Genomic DNA, 16,326 nt, shown 5'->3' on the forward strand with positions numbered 1-16,326 from the left:
TAAAATAGTCCTAATATATACTGCTTGGGACCAACTTGGGCCTCCTTGACCTGTTCATCATGTGTTGGGGAAATTCCCCATGCATTGTTATCCTACTGTTTACTCTATCTGTAGTGTTAAGTTGTACATAGGGTGACTGTTCAGAGTTGTTAATGTGTTACTGTGGTTTGCAAAGTCCAAAGTCTCATATGATTATGCCTTAGTTTATAAAACTCTGATAGCCTTCTTCCTAGAGGCTGATTACCCTCCACTTCAGAGCTGTTACCTGGACAAAACTGTACCAAAATCTCAGAAATCCTTTTGTAATTTCAGATGCTACCGATGTAGCAGGCTTCATTAGTGGGTCTCTTCGGTAATGTGTGACTTAACCAGTGGTTGCATTAATGATTTGCCAGGCCAAAAGAATTACTCTGACTTCCATAAAAGCAAGCTAACTGCTGTTTGTCTATGTAGAAGACTTAAACTGTATGTCCTAACAGGCAGTAGTTTGACTTACTGTGTATTGAGTTTGTGGTAAGCAGTGTTTTCTGGAGCAGATGACTTGTACAGTTGGGGGTTATTCTGCATTTTATGAAAGATTAGGGAAGTTATATAGAGGATCCTGCACATAATCTGAGACTACTGTGCTTCTGTCCTTTGATTTAAATTCTGCAACATGCCTTTTGAAAACCAAACCAACAAGCAATTGAAAGAAAATTCAAAATGTGAGCAAAGTAATGCAGCAGTGTAGGTGAACAGCTCCGTGGGGGAAAAACAGTCAGCTTCATGACAAGTGTTGCCTGAAAAGTTCAAAAATTGACACAAATTTCAGTGCTAACTGCAGTACCCATTACTTTTGCAGATGTGCTCCCACAGTTCTGGTCAGTGTCTAGTAATTTCTTAGAGGCCTGTGAAGCTTAACTCTTTTCACTCTTACCTTCCACAGTGAACCTACATCACCTTAGAAGTTGGTTTGCAGGAATGTGGTAAAACACAGGAGATACGCTGTTGATACAGACTACTTCCAAAATGTCATTACATTACATTGCAGGATGGTCTGCTGCAAGGTTCAAGTTCTCTGACACCGTATGTTATTGAGTATGTATGATTATTGAGTATGTATGAGATCATGGATTACCATGTGCCAAGGCTCAGGTACATTTTTCTGCTAGTCATAGGTCATACTCTATATAGAGGATATGAAATAACCTACATTTGGAGCCTGGTAAATGCAACTGCCTTGGGCAGGAAATTTAAAGCAGTTTGCTGCTTGTATTTTTTGATGCAAGATGATTATTTGGTCACTCAAAGTATCTCTCTTAGTTCTGTGATTTTATTTGGCTAATAAGCTAAAGAGGCTATAGTTTTCCTCAGTTTTTCGCTGTAAAGTGATTACTGAGTTCATGTTTTCCCTACCCAGAGGTGTCTAGCTAATGCTAGTGGTGAAAAGGGATGCATTGTCTTTAAGTCACGCCTTCTCGCCCTGAGCTCCAATCCCTTCCCAAATGCTGCAGCTTGAAGTTTCCCTTCAAGTATTCTCTAGGCTTGCTGGTAACTTTCTGTGTCTTCTGATGAAAATATCCCCTTCCAACTGGCATAAGATCATAGCAAAAAGCAAGCTTACATGTATGTTATCCATACTGAAGAATTTACTAATTTATAAACAGTCTCATTATGTGCTGCTTACATCTCAAAATGAGATGGTTAACATAAGTTGAACCCATATATATTTGTTGGTGATTTATATATTGAAGTTTGTATAGAAATCTTGTATATGATAATGAAATATCTGCAGGCTACAAATATGAAACCATATGAGAAGAAAGGGGCATGAATGAGACACCTGGGGGAAAAAAAAATCCTTAACATTATGTCTATGTTTGAATCAGTGTTTTGCGCCCAGAAGGCGAAGGCTGCACTTAATGGAGCAGATATCTATGCAGGATGCTGCACACTAAAAATTGAATATGCAAGGGTAATGCTCGGACCTTTTCTTTTAATTTTTCTAGAAATACATGTATAATTGAGACTTAACCTTTTTTTTGCTTTTACTTTATTTGAACAGCCAACTCGACTCAATGTCATTAGAAACGACAATGATAGTTGGGACTACACTAAACCATATCTGGGCCGACGAGGTAGGTTTTCATATGTTATTGCTGTAGATGTTTGTACTAATGACAATCCTTTATACATGGTCAGGCTGTATCGCAATAGTCATTTCAAAGTGCTGCTGAAGGCTGTACTTACAAGCCAGGAAATTAACCCTGAGCCCTAGTTCCCCCCTACTGCCGTGTGCTTGAGCCATTTAGTTCAACAAGGAGCCCACACCTCCAAGCACCTTCGCAGTTCTCAAGGACTTGCATTTCTCCAAGCAGCTCTCTCCCTTTGGAGGAGAGGAAACCTGGTACAGACTATTCCTTACAAACTACAAACTTGCACACTGCTTCTCCTTCGAAAGGACTCTTTTCCCCTATGTTGGACGAGGCATTAAGAAGGATAGAGGACTTCAGCAGGCTGACTCTACACTTCATCATGCACCACATCGGCATCAGCAAAAAACCCCCAAACAAACAAACAAACCCTCTGAAAAACTCAGACTTGCAATTCACCTTGTCTGCATACTGCATGCACCATCACCACAAGTTTTTAAAGGAGGACACTTTCAGTACTTCAGATTTGTATGGGATGAATAACATAAGACTGTACCCATTCTGTTCATGATTGTATGTATGCTGGCTTATTTCCCTTAAAATTACAACTGAAAATTTGAGAACCTCCAAAATTAAGAATCTGTCTTGTTGATATCATTGATGTTGTAATATTTTTATTACTTGCTGTATGTGAGAGTTGCATTCAGTCTTAGTGTAAATACTGTCTAGTAGGGATGTTTAAACTTTATCTGTAGACAGCTGGAAATGAGCAGTGCAATATCAGATAGGTCCCCTCAGGTTTTTTTAAGTATTAAAATAGGGAGATTCATAATTGGTACAGTCATACTGTCTCTTAAATACTCAGCTGTAAAAATTACCAGAGCTTAACTCATGTCAGTGGGAACTATAACTATATATGTAAAGACAAACTGCTGTGTAGCCTAACTCATGTAAAGTGTTTATTAAAAAATAATGATCTGTATCTTTTGAGTGCAGTGTTCAGTAACTTCTGTACAATAACGTGTGCAATGTAAAGTTAGAAAAGTGAAGACAATGTGTCCAAGGTAGATTATCTACTTATGAAAGGCTATATGAGAACCAGGGCTTTGGCCGTCTCAAGCAATATGCACTTCAGAGTAATTCTGCAGAGACACTGGGCTTGTAAAACTGTTGTACAACTAAAAACTTAGGGCTTGAATTAAGTTCTTGTAAAAAGTTAACAAGGGAGCTACAGTATTGGTTGATTATGACTGTTTGTATCAGGATTCAGTTGTTTTTTTTTTCTCAAATTCCTGAGCTAAAAAAAGAAGTCTGAAGAAGCTCAAGGGCAAGAAAAAGATATGAAGGTTTGAATTTGAAAAACCTGAAGGATTAATTTGACCCTCATGTCTTTTGATTATTGCAGTGTTCAGAAGCTCACTTGTAACGCTGTGCATCTAATTACATTATGTAATTGGCCTTCAAATAGCTATGGCTGTATGGACTAAAGGTTCCCCAAGCTAGAGAAAACAGTGGGAAATGAAAAACACAGGATACCTATGTCTTGTTCTTTCATAGGTTACATTATTACTTTGACAGCCTGTCTCTATTTGCTATACATCCCTCTACTACATGTAAGAGGAAAAGAATTAGACTTGGATTTGATACGTATATATAATATATTGTATATATCATAATTTTTCACTTATTGTGACCCATTTATCTAGAAAATGGGAACATAATTTTTGAGTGAACACTGAAATGTCTTTGAGAAGGCAGGCATATAGAGCAATTTTTCCTATAAAGGAATGAAGTGGTTTTGCTGCTTTTTTGAGAGAGGTTTCATATTTGTACTTCAGCTAAGTCCTGCAGTAGTGTTGTTTGGCTTTTGAACTTAATGTGACCTGAACTGTAGGACTCTGACTATAGCAATCAAAGTCTTAGCCCAAAGCAATTTAATTCTGAGGACAGACATGCTAATATAGCCTTTCAGAATTTCACAAACTCCCCCTCAAATCTTAGGAAAGAAGTGTATTTTGCTTACAGTTCCTATGGTAACATATTACAGACTTGCATATTGTATTTGTCCACTTAAGTAAGCTTCCTAACAAGTACCTGATGCTTTGAACACATATTGCATTAGATTGAAAAAAAAAAAAAAGGAAACCACTGACCTTTACTATTCTAATTGCTTTTAGCCAGAAAGCTCAAACTATAGCTTGGAACATTCCTTTTGGGGGTAATACCAGCAGACGCAGTGACTCAAGGACGTGATTTGAAAACAAAAGCAAAGAACAACAAATCCCAGACTTAAAAAATATTATAAAGAATCTTTCCTTTCAGAATTATTTTTAACACAGATCAGGTCTTGTGTTTCAATGCCTGTTTTTACAAGTAGATTTATTGACACGAGTGTGGGACTTCAAGGAAGGAACAAGTATGGGGGTTTGGACTACACCATCACAGGGAGGAAATATTTGTCAAACAGTGTTCCCCCAGATTTCTTTATTTGAAGAATATGGTCCTTTATTACTGTGTGCAGTTTCAAAGGATTTAGCTCCGTAGACTAGAATTATAAACTTGATTTTCCTGAAAGATTACTGCATATAGTTTAAATGCCTAAAATACTTGATATGACTGCCCATTTGCTTTTTAGAGGCAAGAACTGAGCTGTTACCCTGAAGAGGGAATGGAGGAACAAAACTTGATAAAAGTAGCCTTTCTTCTATATGTTTGAAAGCATTTGGCACTGTTCTTTCTGCAGGCTTTATTGCCAAAGTAAATATCTGAGTTGGAACCTGTCCTCAAAACCCTGAGCAGAAAGGGCACATGTGTTTTCATTTCCCATTGTTGTGTTGTGTAATGCAAATAGTTTCTGTTTTTTCAGAGGAAGTACCTCCAGCTGCATTGGGCTGGAGTTGCTGTTTTCGGCAGTCATAGAATCATACTTAAATTTCCTGGGGCAAAACGTGTATCAGTTTACAACAATTCCCATCTTTTCAATGTGGCTTTTTTAATTGTGAGAAACCAGTTGTTGCTTACCACAAAGAAATCTGTAAGTTTAGTTTTTATCATGCAGAATGGGTCTGATTTAAAAAAATACAGCTTTGGCTGTGATGCATTGCTTTTCTCCAGTAATGTAGACCCCTTGCTTAACTTTATATCCTAGAGAACTGGGTTTTCTTAAAGGATTGAGCGTTGTTTTAAATGCATTATTCAGTGATGTTTTTCTTCAGTTGAACTGTTATGTGCTGCTGATAATGCAATAATGTACAATCCTTTCAGCACGCCCATAAATCAGTAGGTGTTCTGTAAATATATATGTACACGTATGTAATGCTCTCTGTTTACTGATTATGAAACCATGTAATACAGGTTGTTGTTGGCTTATGCTGAAACTTCTTGAAAGAAGCCTACTTTGAAAATGTGTTGCTGTTGAAGCTAATATTATGATTCAGGTACTGTCTTTCAAAAGTACTGCATTTCAAATTTGTTTTAAGAGACACATAGGTAAATCCTGCTGTATGGTGTTATCTATACTAATGTGTGGTGTCTGTTTAGGAAAACTATTGGGTATTTCCGTAAACTTTAAATATCTGCATCTCCTCATTGGCCACTGCCCCCAGTCAGTTAAGTGCAATTTGTTACACAGATGGCAGTCTTTTTAATTCTGGTGTCCCAGGGTTACAGCTTGTGGTTTTAGACGTATTATGAATGAGAAATTGTTCATAAAATTAACAAGGACTCAAATTACTTTTTGCGTTTTAACTAAAAACTTTGTGTCTTAACTGGAGAAATTGGGTGCATAGTTGTGCATACTAAACTGTTCTCTTTCCCTTCCCACATGTTAGACAGAGGGAAGGGCCGGCAGAGGCAAGCTATTTTGGGAGAGCATCCATCATCATTTAGACATGATGGTTATGGTAAGTAACATAGGATGGCAGGTGGTTTTGATTTCTTTGTATGTAATGTGGAATTCTAAATATTCAATCAATGTTGAACTATGGACCATTACAGCATGAGCAGTTCACTATTGTGCTGTACATGCGGTGCTGTCAGTCCATGTTCTGAAAATGCTAGTGATGGACTAAAATCTATGTGCATTGTTGCCGCACCTCTTCCTTTTGCAGAGAGCATCCAGCTCTACAAATTCATCCCTTGAAAGAATATTTCCTTTCAATTGCTATCGCCGTAGCAATGGATGGAAAATGACATCTATACTGGGAAAGCAGCTTGCTTCTAGAAAATGGCAACACATCTTGATCAATGGTTTCACGCAGCACAAAGCTCTTTGATGTTCTTGCATGCAAGAATTGTGAGCTTTGTGTTTCTTTTAATTTAGCTAATTCAGAAAAGTTATAACTGTGACTGTATAAGAATGATGTTTTGGAATTAGTGCTGTGAAGTGCTGTAGTTGTTACCAGTGCTATCTGTAGATGAAGATCTGCTGTCACTTTCATGTGCTGGGACTTGGGTTTCTCAACCCTGAGGTCTTGGTTCCAGTTAGATTTGACTTTTCTAGTTAATCACTCAACTGTCAGATGCAGTGTGATTTGTCTTGCCTCTTTATTTACAGATATATTCATGATATTTTACAGTGTAGGTTGACCTACCTACTCTTTCGAAAGGTTTTTCAAATCTCCAGAGTTCCTGAGTTCTACTTTGTATTCACTGATAATCTTTTTTCATTTTTCTGATACATCCTTCTCTCTTAAGAAATGTGGCTGTCTCCTCCTATACCACTGTTTAACTCTCATTACTGCTTTTTCTGGGGAAAAAAAGGACAAAAGGTTCCTTTAATACTTGGTTTACGTGAATTTCACTTCGTATTTGTCTCAGAACAGCAGGGACCATCTCCTTGTCTGTAATACTGATGTTTCTTATAGAAAGGTATTGCATACTAGTTATTTCTCTTCATGGGGGGAAAAAAAAAGAGAGAAAGAGAGAAAGATTGTTTATTTCTGTGAAACTGGTCACTTTATCTGTAGTGGAACATAGGACAGCTTAATTTTGCATTAATGCAGGGGTTTAAGTGTTCCTGTTTCTTCCAATTGAGCTGTTTGTAGAAAGGCAGTTTTCTGGCTTCATCTCTTGTCTGTGGAAGAAGAGCTGTGTTATTTCCTCTGCTGACGTCTGGCTAAGAGTTCATTCCTTCTGGTTTGTTTTTCCTACTATGTAGTATTCTTTCTTGGTGTCATGTAGCTCTGAAAGTAGATATGGCAATACTGCTGAAGGTTTATGTCAGATATTTCTTCTGATAGGTTTATGTTCAAGCCTTCTGTGTGGTGCAGGGAAGATACTATTTTTATAATTACTGAAATACGTTTTTCCACTTGTGTAAAAGCAATACCATGAAACAGCTCCTTCCTCCTTATCTGCTAATGTAAGAACAGACTTGCAACATTAAGGGAAATAGAAAAGGGTTTTTTGTTTGCTTGTTTGTTTTTGTGGTTGGTTTAGGTTTTTGGTGATGCAGTTTGTTTTTTTTCTTAATTGGAAAAAGAACTAATGGAAACTGCTGTAACATTTTCCCCCCGCCTCCTTTAATTACCCATTACCTGTGTGGGCTTTAATGCAAGATTAAGTAGTGAAACTTGTTTCATACAATATGAAAGCATGGTCTTTCATCTCCTTAGGGTCACATGGTCCTTTGTTGCCCTTGCCAAGCCGGTACCGAATGGGGTCTCGGGACACTCCAGAACTTGTTGCTTATCCGTTGCCCCAGGCGTCCTCCTCTTACATGCATGGTGGAAATCCTTCTGGGTCAGTTGTCATGGTTAGCGGGTTGCATCAGCTAAAGATGAACTGTTCAAGGGTCTTCAACCTGTTCTGCTTGTATGGCAACATTGAGAAGGTAAGGCATAATTTATTAGAAACTTGGAAACTACTATAGTAATTTCAGTTGTTTTGGAAAAAACTTGTCTGAGATGATCTAAAACTATTACCTGATGATTTATAGAACTCTTGGTTAGGCTGTTGCAATGTCATTTTTTTCTCTTTTCTGTTTTAGGTGAAATTTATGAAGACTATTCCAGGCACGGCACTGGTTGAAATGGGTGATGAGTATGCTGTGGAAAGAGCTGTCACACATCTCAACAATGTCAAGTTATTTGGAAAGAGACTTAATGTCTGGTAAATATGTTTTATCAGATTAATAGTCTACCAGAGGGCAGATGGAATGAGGTTGCAACCAGACAGTATCTCATTGTTCTGTTATCAATTTGCAACTATTATTTATTTGTCGCTATTTATTATTTTATTTCTACTAATAAAGCATATGGGAATTACATGTATTGGCTGTTAATAACTGTATCCCCTAATGTGTCTTGTACATCCTTTCGTTTTAAGGGAAGGTATCAAATCCAACCCATCTGTTCTCCTTCTATTTCAAATTGTAAAGAAATGTCATCTCTGTTCTGGTTAGATCAATAATCTGCATGTAAGTCTTAATTATTTAAGAAGCTTTAACTATATATATCCTTAAATCCCAGTGTTTCCAAGCAGCATTCAGTAGTTCCAAGCCAGATATTTGAACTGGAGGATGGCACAAGTAGTTACAAGGATTTTGCAATGAGTAAGAATAATCGCTTCACCAGTGCTGGCCAAGCATCTAAGAACATTATCCAACCACCCTCTTGTGTGCTGCATTATTATAATGTTCCTCTGTGTGTAACTGAAGAAACATTTGTAAAGGTAGGCAGTTGAAAGGACTGTGACATACAGTGCTTTGAGGCTCTATCCTAGCTTTACACTGTGCTACTTTTGAAGAGAAATAACTGAGAGGACTGTTTTTTTAAAATGGGTTTGTAGCCTCTCTGTATAGAAGCTGCTATATTTTCACAATTCTGGCATTCTCTCTTGGAACTAAAGTTGAGTTTAATGTGTTTGGGAATTTTTGTGGAGGAAGGGGAAAAGACTCGCATAAATTCAACTATAGGGAAAGTTAGGACTACAATTCACGAAAGATTTACTGACTTGTTGAGATGGTTACTTAAATGACTGATAGGTGGTTCAGAATGGAAAGGTGCATGCACCTGAAACAGTTTGCACAGTTCAGTCTTAAATGAACTCTGTATGCTTAAAACATGCAATACTGGGCTGCTTAAGTGGAGGCAGTGCTAAAACTGATGATGATTCAGCAAGTTCTTTTTCAGTTCAATATAAAGTTTTTTCAAGCTCTGTCTGAAGGTTAAGTCTGGCTCATGAGTGACGTGCTTGTATGTACAGCTTCTGAGCTGCTGGGTTGAAGTGAGCATGTCAAAAAGAAGAGCTTGTTTTTTTTTTTTAAAATGTTGCTTGAGGTAGTAGAGGTAGCAGTATTCCAACAATTTTTGTACCAAAAAAATCATTTCTCATGGGACAGCACAGATATAGGAACCTTGTTTTGCACACTACAGAATGGTGTTCTAAAGAGTTTCCAATCCAAGCATATTTTGAAAATACTAATTTGCCATAAATTCTCTTTAAGAGTTGGTGTTTTCATTTTTGGAGCTTAGAAATTTTGGTAATGTGTTTATGTGCATTTTTAGTGGAGTTTTACCTCTTGTTTTATTTTTGTGACAGCTATGTGAGGATCATGAAGTTCTCAGCTTTATTAAATACAAAGTGTTTGATCCAAAACGTAAGTAAACTTTGACCTGTTTGGGGAAATATTTGAATTCCAGTTTTGATAAGAGCAAAGGAGACTTCACTCATCCCCTCCTTCCCTTTTTTTTTTCGTTTCTCATTCTGACAGCCTCTGCCAAAACACTGTCTGGTCTTTTGGAATGGGAATGTAAGACAGATGCAGTGGAAGCTCTCACTGTACTTAATCACTACCAGATAAGAGTCCCAAGTAAGTCAATTTTAGTGATTTTACTGCTATATTTTTTTCTTTCATGTTGATTACTACCTTTGTAAAAGGTGAGCCTTCAGCACCTCAGCCTGCAGCTAGAAACGGTGTTCTTGTTGTATTTATATATGCTATTACATATATATACACACACACATAATGTAGTATATAAATACAGTATTTAATCTCCAGTTTAGGTTCTGTTACTTTCTGTCTAAATGGCATTCATTTTTCTTAGGGTTTGAGTCAACCTGTAGAACTCAAAACATGCTCCACAATTTTAAAGTTCTGGAAAGAAAGTGAAAAAACCCAATTGGTTTGGGATAAAAAGAAGGAAGGCAGGAATTCCACTTTTAGCAAAATCAAACTTAGTGGATAATTATAGAATCACAGAATGGTTTGGGTTGGAAAGGACCTAAAGATCATCTAGTTCCAACCCCCTTACCAAGGGCAGGGACACCACACACTAGACCATGTCACCCAAGACTCGTGTCCAACCTGGCCTTGAACACTGCCTGGGATGGGGCATTTACCAGTCCTTCAGGCAACCTGTTCCAGTGCCTCACCACCCTCACAGTAAAGAACTTCTTCCTTATATCTAACCTGAACTTCCCCTGTTTAAATTTGAACCCATTACCCATTGTCCTATCACTACAGTTCCTAATGAAGAGCCCCTCCCTAGGATCCTTGTAAGCCCCCTTCAGACACTGGAAGGCTGCTATGAGGTCTCCATGCAGCTTCTCCAGGCTTCAACAGCCCCATCTTTCTCAGCCTGTCTTCATAAAGGAGGTGCTTCAGCTCCCCCGATCATCCTTGTGGCCCTTCTCTGGACTTGTTCCAACAGTTCCATGTCCTTTTTATGTTGAGGACACCAGAACTGCACACAATACTCCAGGTGAGGTCTCACGAGAGCAGAGTAGAGGGGCAGGATCACCTCCTTTGACCTGCTGGTCACGCTCCTTTTGATGCAGTCCAGGATACGGTTGGCTTTCTGGGCTGGGAGCGCACACTGAAGCCGGCTCATGTTCATTTTCTCATCAACCAACACCCCCAAGTCCTTCTCCACAGGGCTGCTCTGAATCTCTTCTCTGCCCAACCTGTAGCTGTGCCTGGGATTGCTCCCACCCAGGTGTAGGACCTTGCACTTGGCATGGTTAAACTTCATCAGGTTGGCATCAGCCCACCTCACAAGTGTGTCAAGGTCCCTCTGGATGGCATTCCTTCCCTCCAGCGTATCAACTGAACCACACAGCTTGGTGTCATCTGCAAACTTGCTGAGGGCGCACTCAATCCCACTGTCCATGTCAGCGACAAAGATGTTGAACAAGACCGGTCCCAAAACCGATCCCTGAGGGACACCACTCGTTACTGGTCTCCAGCTGGACATTGAGCCATTGACCACAACTCTTTGTGTGCGGCCATCTAGCCACTTCTTTATCCACCGAGTGTCCATCCATCAAATTGATGTCTCTCCAATTTAGAGACAAGGATGTCGTGTGGGTCAGTGTTGAACGCTTTGCACAAGTCCAGGTAGATGACATCAACTGCTCTACCCCTGTCCATCAGTTCTGTAGCCCCATCATAGAAGGCCATCAGATTGGTCAGGCAGGATTTCCCTTTAGTGAAGCCATGCTGGCTGTCACCAAGCACCTTGTTGTTTTTCATGTGCCTTAGCATGCCTTCCAGGAGAATGTGCTCCAAGATTTTGCCAGGCACAGAGGTGAGACTGACTGGTCTGTAATTGCCTGGGTCATCCATTTTCCCCTTCTTGAAAATGGGGGTTATATTTCCCTTTTTCCAGTCATTGGGAACTTCACCTGACTGCCATGATTTTTCAAATACAATGGCCAGTGGCTGAGCAGCTTCATTCACCAGCTCCTTCAGGACCCGTGGATGGATTTCATCAGGTCCCGTGGACTTGTGCATGTTCAGGTTCATAAGGTGGTCTTGAACCTTATCCTCTTCTACAGTGGGCCTAAGGTCTTCATTCTCACAGTCCCTGCATCTGCCTTCCAAGACCTGGGTGATGTGCTCACTTTGCCAGTGAAGACTGAGGCAAAGAAGTCATTCAGAACCTCAGCCTTCTGCAAATCCAGCGTAGCCAGTTCTCATAGCTTCTGGAGAGGGCCTACGTTGTTTGTAGTCTCTTTTGTTTGCTACATATGCATAGAATCCCTTCTTGTTATCATTCACATCCGTAACCAAGTTTAATTCTAACTGGGCCTTAGCTTTCCTAACCTGGTCCCTAGCTTCCCAGACAACATCCCTGCATTCCTCCCAGCTTAGCCTGTCCTCACATCCACCTTTTATAAGCTTCTTTTTTCCCCCTCTGAGTTTCCTCAGCAGCTCCTTATCCATCCATGGAGGTCTCCTGGCCCTCCTGCTGCATTTCCTTCTAGTCAGGACACAACACACCTGAGTTTGTAGCAGGTGATCCTTGAATATCAACCAGCAGTCTTGGGCTCCCCTGCTCTCTAGGGCTGTATCACATGGAACCTTACTAAGCAGGTTCCTGAAGTCTGCTCTCTTGACGTCCAGGGCAGTGAACTTGCTGCACGCTCTTCTCGCTGTCCTGAGGATCTCGAACATGACCATCTCATGATCGCTACAGCCAAGGCTGCCTTGGAGCATCACATTCCCAACCAGTCCCTCCCTGTTGGTGAGCATGAGGTCAAGCATGGCACCTTTCCTTGTTGGCTCCTCTGTTACTTGCAAGAGGAAGTTATCTTCCACACAATCGAGGAACCTCCTGGATTGCTTCTGCCAGTCCGTACCGTCTCTCCAACAGATACCAGGGTGGTTGAAGTCCCCCATGAGGACAAGGGCCTGTGAGCGTGAGGCTGTTCTTATCTGCCTATAGAGCACTTCATCCATAGAGTCCTCCTGATCAGGCAGTCTGTAACAGATCCCCACAGTAATGTCCCCCATTGCTGTTCTTCCTTTGACCCTGACCCACAAACTCTGTTGACTGATCACCTGTCCCCAGACAGAGATCCATATTCTGCAGGCTATCACTGAGATAAATAGCAACTCCCCTTCCCCATCTGCCTGGCCTCTCTTTTCTAAAGAGCCTATAACCATCCATTCCAACACTCCAGTCGTAGCCATCCCACCATGTTTACATGATGCCAATGATATCGTACCCCTGTAGGCATGCACACATCTCTAATTCCTTTTGTTTATTCCCCCATGCTATGGGCGTTTGTATAGAGGCATCTTAGCCGAGTACCAAATAAAGCCGACTTGTTGGCTGGAGCGGCTGAAGTAGCTCTGCTTTGCTCTGAGCATTTATTATAGGTGCTGGCAACTGACTGGGAGTGTTGGGATGGATCGATGCCCTTCTCCCACAGCATATCTGGTTTAAAGCTGCCTTGATCAGCCTGGCAAGTTTCCTACCAAAGACCAGCTTGGCCAGCCTCCAGTAGACCTGGCCTCCCAAATCAAGTCCCATGTTCTAAATAACCTAACCTCTGACTATGGCACCTCTGTTCTAACTATTTATTAACCTGCCAAATCCACCTAGCCTTTTCACGGTCCTCCTTTTGACCTGGAGGATTGATGAAAAAAAAAACAACTATCTGAGCTCCAGAGCCCCTAACCACCTCTCCCAGGGCTCTGTAGTCCTTCTTAATGTTCTCCAGGCTACTTCTGTCTATATCACTAACACCACATGGATCACTAGAAGTGGGTAATAGTCCATGGGACTTACTAGAGCAGGCAGCCTCTCTGCCACATCCCTGATCCTAGCCCTGGTAGGCAGCACACATTCCTTGAGACTGGGTCAGGCCGACAGATGGGTGCCTCTGTGCCTTTCAGAGTAGAGTCACCCACTACTATAACCTGCTGCTTTCCCCTGGAGGCACCGGTAGTGATCCTCTTTACCAGTGCACTAGCCGGTTGTTCATTTGGTGTGGTGTGTGTTTCCTCGTTAGCCCCCTGCAGAACTGCGAAGCTGTTCTGAGTGGGGACATCAGATTTTGCCAGAATCCCCTTGCTTTTAATTGTCCTCTTCTTCCTCTTTTTTGGTGTTTTTAGTTGTTTGTTTTTAACAAAATTAATGCAGATTCCTGCATTGACACCCTTCTCCTTTTCTGTATGCATTATGGTGGATGCTTGTGGCCCCTGCACAGTTTGGGCCTGGAGCAAGCGGTCCTGCTTCCTCTCAGCTTCCCTGACATCTTGCAGCCCATTAATAGTATCCCCCAGCTCAGCCCCGGCTGCAGGAGGACCTCCACCAGGGAGCACCGGGTGCAGCCCTGCCCATTTTTGGGTTTTATGTCTAAAAAATGCTGGTGGACTATCAACACTTAACTGACAGGTCATCTGGTGTCTGTGGGCCTCTGGTGAGTAAACGGGGAGGTGTGAGCCTTAAATCTACAGAATTGGTCAACTTATCGGATTATACATGGTGATCTTGATAAGCAGGAGAGTTATTCTCAGTAAAACGCCCTGAGTATGTTGTATGTTGTCTTCTGACAGATGGCTCCAACCCTTATACGTTGAAGCTTTGCTTCTCTACTTCATCCCATTTATAGAGAAGAGGACAGCATGTGAAGAGCTACATTCACCTTGATTTGCAAGTTTAAAACTACACTTCGTTCACAAAGCTCTAAGTGGTTGTTCTAATGTTGCCTTGTTTCAACTTAATTCTAATATCTTTTATCTTGTTTTATAAATAAATGGATGTTCCTTCATAAATACAAAAACCAGATTTTTTTCTTTCTGCCTCTGAGAAGTACATGTTGTAAGCTTACTACAAAGTTTGTATTTCGATAGTGTAGTATCTTCAAATGTCTAAAGAAGCACCAGTAGTATAAACAAGATCGTTTTCTTCCAGAAATGAAATATATTTGCATTTTCGATAATGTTAAAGATTAGCAAGTATTTTTCCATTTGTAGTTTTAATTGGCAGATAGAGCTATTACATGAGAATTTTAAATGTAGAACTTGTTTTTCAGTATGTTAAGTAGTGAAGTATGTTGCAATACTAAAAAGCTTGTATTTATAAAATGCTTTAATCAGGTTAATGTTGCACATACCGAATTTTTAGTGGTATAGACTTGATTTATAAGTCAAACAAAACTAAAGTAGAAGATAAAGTATGTACATGTGTATGGTGTGAATTCATGCTTATTTAAAGTGGTTTTCTTATTTTTCTTTTAAACCCAACGCATTTTCCATTTGCATTAGCATGATGCCATCTATAGCTAGTCCCACCGTAGGGGCCTTTTAAAATTAAAACTGCAAGCCTGTATCAATGTGTTCATCCTCATTTTCCATAATTTAAACTTAAATCTTTGGTATTTAACATATCCTCTTGACTTTTTTTTTTAAATAGTGGTTATGACATATTAAATGGTAAAAGTTGGATATGTGAGAAGATTGATCACAATAGAATCAAAGGTGGTAAAACCAGTTAAAACAAAAAGCAAGCCCCACCATACTCTCTCATACCCGGACAGTTAATTTGATGTTTTCTTTTGTCTGATTGATCTTATACATCTGTTTTGACCATGAAAGAATTCATAGGATGAGTAGACTTGGCTAGCCTCATTTAAACTAAGGCAGTCTAGATCTGATTCAGATAATGGAACTAATTACATGATGTGAAATTGAGGTGAAAAATCTTTCACTTTGGGAAAGATGATTTGCTTTGTCCCAGTACTTTAAAACCTCCATTCTCTCTTCTAGAACTGGAATTGTGTCTTAGCTAAACCCTAAGAAACGTGAATCCAAGCAGGGGAATTCTGTGAGCTGTTGTAGGCCCTGTGTTTGCTCCTCTTTCTGAATTTGCAGCAAAGTGTTTAGGGCTTTTTTTAGTTCTGCTTGTAATGATCAGAGAGAAGTTAGTTTATCAGATACTTTATGTTTTGTCATACAAGCTCTTTGTTCTGTCTTTATGGATTTTATCCATATCTATCCTTTAAGCAAGACTATTTGTGCAGTATGCTTGTCCTTAAGAGATTGTGTTGCGATATGTTTACACAGTGTGGGTATTGCACGTCTTTAAATACAGACTGAATTTTCCAGATTCTTAATTTCAAGGCAGTTACACCTTATCATACAAGGGATCACGTGTCAGCTGTCCTTCGGGTTTTCTTATCAACAATGATTCATTTTTGCCCTGTCTACCTCCATTTTGTTCATGCTTCAGGTAATGAGTATTTCAGGTATTCAGATCAGGTTTCCTAGATGGCAGCTGTTTCTGCACAGGGTTGGAATAACCTTAGCCTCTTGTCTGGTAGGTGGCAAACTGACTTGCGTTTTAGGGGCACTGCTAATACTCTTTCAACCTTAGTGCTTTCCCCCAGAAATTGCTTCCAGAGAGCTTCAGCATAGAAGGCTGTGTGCCATATCTCGTTACTTGACAACAGAAATGCTGGG

The 16,326-nt window shown here is 40.1% G+C and overlaps 1 protein-coding gene across 1 annotated transcript in view; it reads left to right on the forward strand.

Moving 5' to 3' along the window:
• Nucleotides 1–15,312, forward strand: part of HNRNPLL (heterogeneous nuclear ribonucleoprotein L like) — a 28,048-nt gene extending 12,736 nt beyond the window's left edge. The window contains exons 5-13 of the mRNA XM_057396902.1: nucleotides 1,858–1,954; nucleotides 2,045–2,117; nucleotides 5,963–6,034; nucleotides 7,748–7,965; nucleotides 8,122–8,243; nucleotides 8,603–8,804; nucleotides 9,675–9,732; nucleotides 9,847–9,945; nucleotides 14,422–15,312. Of these exons, the coding sequence (XP_057252885.1) occupies nucleotides 1,858–1,954; nucleotides 2,045–2,117; nucleotides 5,963–6,034; nucleotides 7,748–7,965; nucleotides 8,122–8,243; nucleotides 8,603–8,804; nucleotides 9,675–9,732; nucleotides 9,847–9,945; nucleotides 14,422–14,477 (997 nt within the window). The 3' untranslated portion in view covers nucleotides 14,478–15,312. The remainder of the gene's footprint in view (nucleotides 1–1,857; nucleotides 1,955–2,044; nucleotides 2,118–5,962; nucleotides 6,035–7,747; nucleotides 7,966–8,121; nucleotides 8,244–8,602; nucleotides 8,805–9,674; nucleotides 9,733–9,846; nucleotides 9,946–14,421) is intronic.
• The last annotated feature ends 1,014 nt before the right edge of the window (nucleotides 15,313–16,326 follow it).

The sequence above is a fragment of the Pezoporus wallicus genome, unplaced genomic scaffold (genome assembly GCF_028554395.1).
Source record: "Pezoporus wallicus isolate ANWC-B61680 ecotype Strahan unplaced genomic scaffold, APGP_CSIRO_Pwel_v1 contig_7265, whole genome shotgun sequence".
NCBI lineage: Eukaryota > Metazoa > Chordata > Aves > Psittaciformes > Psittacidae > Pezoporus > Pezoporus wallicus.